Genomic DNA, 7,500 nt, shown 5'->3' on the forward strand with positions numbered 1-7,500 from the left:
CTTTAAACCCTGATATTCAAACAGATTTTCATAGAACAAAAATTTGTTTAACAATTAAATATGCAATTATGAATTTTAACTGTAATAATGGATGAAATATAAGAGAAGAGTTTGTCTCCACTTGTCATTTGTGATGCCTCACTGATGCAGAGCCTTAGTGAGAATGAATAAGAAATGGTGCAACATCCTGGGGACAGGATATTATATTTTCTTTATTAGAACTGTTTTAACTGATACCTAATAATTTTAATCTGCCTCAGCAAAGTCAAGAAATCCAGTGTCAGTCAGTGAAGCAGGGAGAGTATCTTGATGACAACAGATGGAAATATTTTCTCTAGGCTTTATCTTAGGAGAAAGTTGGTCACATTCACAGACACTTATCGAAGTCTGTGACTACATGAATAGCATTTATCAGTTCTTAAAATGAGTAGCATGGCATTCCCCATTTAGTAAAAAGAATGCGATTTCATCTAGAAGCAGTAGGAATATTATTCATCAGAATTCATATAAGTTGCAGGCTATTAGTTTTCTAATCTAGAGCTCAGTGGTTCCTAAATGTGGGTGAGGAGAACACCATGGGTCAGTGAAAGGGTGTCCTTTTTATTATTATCATTATTATTGATGTTATTATTATATCAGTATTATTAGTATTGTTATTATGTGTGCGCGTGTGTGGAGGGGTGTTTTTTTTTTTTTTTTTTTTTTTTTTTTACCAGTTTTCATTCTCCCCACCTACTGCAGAGAGAGACAACAAAATCAGCGGGCATTTGTAAAGTCCAAAGCATATCTATTTGGAGGCTCCTCTGACATAAATGGTATTAACAAACTGTGACTCTAATATTATTTTTGTTACTTTATGGTAGGTCTACTCATGTGTGCCCTCATGTGTACTCATGTGTGTCACAGTAATAATAGCCTGCCAACTATTATTAAATATAATGTGGGCTACAGCTGTGATTTGAACATCGCATCGTAAAATGCACATAGAATGAATGAATGAATAAATAAATGTAGATATTTTCTAAGCCGGATTGTTTCAATCAGTTTACACTTCAACTGGCATGTTAGGCATCACGAGTAACGTTGTCTCCTCCGCGCCAGTAGGGGACGCACGTCCGCTGTTGATAAATATAATCGTGGTTTGACGAGGGCCGCCCAGCCATGTTGAGAAGTCTGTCAGGCGAACTGCAGCCCGCCATTGTGTAGAAACCAGGCTCTGTAGAGAGATAGGGGCACTTGGCAAAACTCTTCTATAGCTAGTCAATTTCTCTACCCCGCCGCTTTTATTTAGAGACAAATATAGTTCCACAGGCTCCACGGGGTAAAGACATGTCAGCCAGCAGCCTTCTTGAACAGGTAAAGGAAGGAACTTGCTGAACATTTACGAGGGCCAAATTCTCAGCATCGCGACGGCTAGCGAGGATAGCTTAGCACAGAGGCAGCGGCTCTGGCTCAGCAGTGCAGTAGGCCTGACCACCTGCTAAAGGGACTGACTGGTGAAAATATATCTCTTCATCTATTTTTTCCCCTTCCTCTCTTCTCGTAAATCAAACCTTCATGAATCACCTGGACCCAATCCAGAGACCGAAAGGCCAAGCAAATAAAGGTAAGGACAGACCTTTGCTAACATCGAGTTCGTCTGAGGAAATGCGGATCTTTTGCGTGCGGTGCGCTTGGAAAATATTGTGTGCGCTGATGCGATGGTCTGTTAGCAAGTTAGCAAACAGGCCAGTCAATCGCGCTGTGTGTTTTGTGGCTTTCACGCGTATTTGTCCTCGCAGGGAACCACGAACTTAACATTATGGTTTAACAGTACATTTTCAACAGTTTACCCACCACCAGAGAGCTCCCATTGCTGCCTGGAAATGTCTCATGTAAAGATCCCAGCTAGCTAAGGGGTGCTGGCTAACGTTACATGGCAGCATGATACACGCCAACATCCTTTTCCTGGTTTAAATTTAGACATTTTATACTCCAAATAAAGCCTCGACAGCAAACTCGCGTCACTCAGTTTGTGAATATCGGCAACTCTGAAACATTTTCGCCACGCCGAGTTAATACTTCGCGTTACGTTTTGCCAAAAGCAGTCCAGCAAAGTGGGCAGTCAGCTAACGCTAGCCTGGTCCGTCATGATGAAAGGACTCTTGGCGCTCGTTAACATGAAGACGCAGCGCAGTGCATGCGGCTAGCTAGCATGCTAACGTTAGCTGCTGGCTACTCTAACCTGAAAATGACACGTCTTCCGACATGCTTTTCCTGTATCCAAATGAGACCCCCGCTTACTCGTTATCCTGCCAGTCCAACCGGGTAACGTTACCTCATGTGTGTGCCTGTGTGCTGGTGTAAAATGTAAAAAGGTGTAGGCAGCGTTGTCATATCCAAAACGCTATCAACGACTGTTATTACAAACTGTGTCACCGACACACTGTTGAATTGCTGAGCCGTTTTCCCAAGACACGACAGACCTGGACTGGCTGTCTGTGATCTTACCATCTTCTACCAATAAACACCTTACATTTTCCCTGTTATGTTCTACTTAACTCGCATCAAGTGTGAAAGCCTTTATTACTTGGTAGTAAATTCGTGCTACTGTCTTCCAGTGCCACCAGCAGTTCATACACCAGGAACCGATTCTTCTTAATTATTGTGCGAGTTCACACAGTGTAATTAGCACATGTGCGGTTTTAGTAAGGATGTCTTATCATGCTTAGCTCTGCTTTTCTATGAAAGTCTTTTCAGTGAACAGTAATGATGTAATGAGTGCTTGTGAAGACCAAGATAATGCATCACCAAATTTATCGCCCCCCTTAATCTCTGAAGTTGTGCAAAATTTTGTAACTCTGTTCACATTCATGCATTTTTTCTTTCAGTGCAAAACGGAGCTGTGACCCAAAAGGATACTTTGAATGATGATGAGTTCGAGCCTTACCTGAATACTCAGGCCAGACAGGTGAGATTTATCATTTGGGCTGTAGCTCCTTTTCATTTGAAAGTTTTCTCATAATGCAGCAACGTATGGTTTACACTCTTAAGTGTAGATAACATCTGAAGCAAGATGTTATTCGCCTTTATATCATACTCTGTTAACTGAAGTCTAGTATCAGGTTGACATGTGTGAAATTAAACATTAAATGTACTAACTTTGAAGGCATTTGCTATCACTTCCACCAACTTCTGTACAGTCCATGTCTCTTGTATCCATTTAAACTTTTTTAGTCTGTCTCCCCCTATGTGTGTTTCATGACTGAAATGGAGCTGATAGTTGAAATATAATGTTATTAAACTTCCAGCATGGTTTCACCAGTCCACTCTTTATCTATGAAGATTATATTGACCTAGATTTTTGAAATATCAAATCTAGGTAAAACTACTCAATAACCTGTTCCTTCAGATGGCTAACATCTGTGCACTAGTACTTATGGTGTTGCTCAAAAAGTAACACAATAAACCATTTACAGTGTGTCATAACTGTTTGTAATTGGTTCCAAGTAATAGGATACTGGAAAATACGGTGCAGTTACTGTTGAACAGCTTTCACAGTTCATTTATCGGAGTGTCATTTAGAGTTCACAAGTATTATCTGCATCATTGGGTGCATTGACATGCACATTAATATTCCAGATACAAGCCATATCCCAGATGAAGTCTTAGTCTGGATATAACATTTAGGCCGACAGCAAACAAGAGCAGACAGTAAGCTGTTTGATATACCTGTGTAGACAGAGATAGTCATGTTCCCCCTGTTTGTTTATGCGTGGTACACTATTTTGATGCTTGTTACCCCATGGAAATGGCATTTACACTGTTTGCCAAACCCAACACCCATCAGGATATGGTGATTATATGCCAGAGTCTTACAGTCAATATACATATCTTTGGCCAGGAAGCATAATTGGGATGTGGGCTTATAATTGTTACTGTAAATGGGATATGGCATTTACATGTGCCCACTCAAAATTGAAAATGTTATTATCAGGGCTGGAGCCTATCCCAGCATGCATGAGGCACAAGGTATATGTGAATAGCCCAGATGTGCAACAGAGTATTGATCAATTGGCGTATGCACCATATCATTCCCAAAACAGATCAACTTTTGCAGTTCTTGTCTTCCTGATGTTGGATCAGAATATTAGTCACTCCATTGTGCTTACCCCTCAAGGGATTTGTTGATGTTTTTTCACTTAGGAAATTGGCAGGATTAGGCAAGGTATTGTCACAAACAGAAGATTAATACACTATACTATAAATGAATCTCATTAGTATAAAAAATAGTGACCATATTTGAATAGTCAGTTGTTAACCACACAGCACCACATTATTCCTATCTGACTGCCATATGCAGTTGCTTATTGACCACTATAGACCATTTAGAATTTGCTAGTATCATATCTGTCATCAGTTAATCTGTATGAGGAAACTGTGCTTCCTTGTTCTGTTTTTTATATATAGCTTGTAACTGAACCATAATCTTTTTCCATCTAGAGCAATGCCTATACGGCCATGTCGGACTCGTACATGCCCAGCTACTACAGCCCCTCCATAGGATTTTCCTACTCCCTGAACGAGGCAGCATGGTCCACTGGTGGAGACCCTCCTATGCCTTACCTGGCCTCCTATGGACAGCTGAGCAATGGAGAGCCCCACTACCTCCCGGACGCTATGTTTGGCCAGCCAGGCCCCCTTGGGAGCAACCCTTTCCTGGGCCAGCACGGCTTCAACTTCTTCCCTAGTGGCATCGACTTCTCGGCGTGGGGCAATAGCAGCTCTCAGGGACAGTCGGGCACACCGCAGAGCTCTGGCTACAGCAGCAGCTATGCCTACGCCCCCAGCTCACTCGGTGGTGCTATGATTGATGGACAGTCTCCATTTGCCCCTGCTGCCAATGAACCCCTCAACAAGGCACCTGGTATGAACAGCCTTGACCAGGGCATGGCAGGGCTTAAGATAGGTGGTGCTGCCCCTGGTGGTAGTGGGGACATGGCTCCTAAAGTGGTCGGCTCTGGCTTACCTGGTGGGGGCCCACTTGGCCCTGTATCATCTGTAGGACCCCCCAGCATGCCCCCTGTCTCTATTGCCCCTGCCAAGCCCGCCTCCTGGGCAGATATTGCCAGCAAGCCAGCCAAGCCTCAACCCAAGCTGAAAACCAAGGGCGGCATGGCTGGTGCCAATTTGCCTCCTCCGCCCATCAAACACAACATGGACATCGGCACTTGGGACAACAAGGGTACCATGCCTAAAGCTGCCACCCCTCAGCAGGTGCCCTCTATCCCCAGCAATGGGCAGCCGCCCAATCAGGCCTCCCCCCAGCCTGGAGCTACTGCTGGGGGGACCCCACAACTGCCCCTCAGCAATGGACAGTTGGTCCCTCCTGTTGCCCAGATGGGCCAGCATCAACTTCCACCCAATGGGCAGCCAGGGATGGCTCAAATGCCCCCACCGTCTCTCTCCCAGGGTCCCCCTCCTCCCCCAGCCCAACAGCAGCAGCCCTCTCAACCCACTCGCTGGGTCCCTCCGCGGAACCGGGCCAATGGGTTTGGGGATGCTGGTGGGGGTGGTACGGGCCAGTCCCCTCCCACCTCTTCAGGTGTGGGAGTGGTTCCAGGGGTCCCTTCCGAGCCTCACCCAGTCTTGGAGAAGCTGCGCATGGTCAACAACTACAACCCGAAGGACTTTGACTGGAACCCCAAGCAGGGCCGTGTGTTCATCATCAAGAGCTACTCTGAGGACGACATCCACCGCTCCATCAAGTACAACATCTGGTGCAGCACGGAGCATGGCAACAAGCGGCTCGACACAGCTTACCGTTCGCTGGGTGGCAAAGGCCCACTTTATCTTCTTTTCAGCGTCAACGGGAGCGGCCACTTCTGTGGCGTCGCAGAGATGCGCTCGCCTGTGGACTACAACACCTGTGCTGGCGTGTGGTCACAGGACAAGTGGAAGGGTCGCTTTGATGTGCGCTGGATTTTTGTAAAGGACGTTCCCAACAGCCAGCTGAGGCACATTCGACTGGAGAACAACGAGAACAAGCCAGTGACCAACTCTCGGGACACGCAGGAGGTGCCATTGGACAAGGCCAGGCAGGTGCTGAAGATCATCGCTGGATACAAACACACCACCTCCATCTTCGATGACTTCTCTCACTACGAGAAGCGCCAGGAAGAGGAGGAGTGTGTGAAAAAGGTAACAAATTGTCTTCAGTGAATGAATGATTAAAATAATCATGAAAAACCAAACTTTGTATGTGATTTGGAAACTTATGCTGCAGTAGATGCACTCTATGAAGCTTGATGTGTGTGCATGTTCTTAGTTAACATTGTAAGGAATACAGGGGGATTTCCATGTATTACAGCTGAATTGTGAACATGTTCTCAGAACTCAATATGGTTGTTTTTTGTTTTTTTCTCATCAGCTTATTGTAATGGTGTGTTACTTTTTTGTTGTTGTTGCTGCAGTCTTACACTTGTTGCCGTCTTATGAAATTGAATGTCCCCTAACTGTAGAATTACATAACACTGAGGTAACATTTTGCTTTTTTATCTTCATAAAAAAACAAAAAAAACAAATGGAAGGTGGAAATCCTCTTAGTAATATTCAGTTGAATGCATGAGATATTTACTGATTAGTAATACATTTTGTTGGCCTCTATTCTGTTCTCAACAGTACAGGTCATATATCCAGCATATTCTTAGATTTCTTTTACATATCTTACAATATGACTTAAAGCTGTAACCTTTCACCATCCACCCATGGAATGAAAAAAAAAATGTAAATGGCTAATATGTATTGCACAACACATTTAATGTAAGTGACGCTTGTTTGCACATCTCATGGATTTTTAATTTGTTGAGGTGCAAGTGTAGTTTGTGGAGTGGGGAAGAGTTACTGATTAACATTGGCACAGTTGTATTAGGTGTTCTGAGACACTTTCCCTAGATTTGTCCCTCTTCATGAAAAAAAAAAAGAAATTAAGCCACTTGGTGTTAGAGAAAAGGTTTGTTTTTTTCCTCTATCTTTTATTTATTTATTTAAAACTCTACCTGTGTACTTAAAGGGGGGGGGGGGGGGGGGGGGGTGCAAATCTTTTTGCTTGTGGATTGCAAGTAAACCATGAACAGTTGGGTTAAAAAAAAAAAAAAAACTTAATGAAACTATAGTCATTCTGCCATCAATGTATCGGTCATGCAGATGCCTCAGTCTAGTTACATCTTCAAAGATACAACTTTGAAAATCTGTCATTTATTTTTTTGTAAAAGATTGGAGTTTTGTGCTTTTTTTTTTTTTTTTTTTTTTTTTTAAGACTTCAACATATATGCTCGCTAGGCTGTTCAGTTGTATCCAGTCCTAAATCAGGAGTAGCTCCCCTTGCCCAGTTTGGTATTTCACTTGTTGAATTGTTTTTTTTTTGTTTGTTTTGTTTTGTTTTTTTCCCCTGCTGTTTTCCTTACTGGCACACAACATGTAAGCAATGGTCACATAGCTTCATTTTGACCATACAGTGTC

General features: G+C 43.3%; 1 protein-coding gene across 1 annotated transcript in view; it reads left to right on the forward strand.

Annotated features, from left to right (window-relative positions):
* The first annotated feature begins 1,137 nt into the window (after positions 1-1,137).
* Positions 1,138-7,500, forward strand: part of ythdf2 (YTH N6-methyladenosine RNA binding protein F2) — an 8,840-nt gene continuing 2,477 nt past the window's right edge. The window contains exons 1-4 of the mRNA XM_030044435.1: positions 1,138-1,356; positions 1,582-1,606; positions 2,871-2,950; positions 4,483-6,180. Of these exons, the coding sequence (XP_029900295.1) occupies positions 1,330-1,356; positions 1,582-1,606; positions 2,871-2,950; positions 4,483-6,180 (1,830 nt within the window). The 5' untranslated portion in view covers positions 1,138-1,329. The remainder of the gene's footprint in view (positions 1,357-1,581; positions 1,607-2,870; positions 2,951-4,482; positions 6,181-7,500) is intronic.

The sequence above is a fragment of the Myripristis murdjan genome, chromosome 22, assembly GCF_902150065.1.
Source record: "Myripristis murdjan chromosome 22, fMyrMur1.1, whole genome shotgun sequence".
NCBI lineage: Eukaryota > Metazoa > Chordata > Actinopteri > Holocentriformes > Holocentridae > Myripristis > Myripristis murdjan.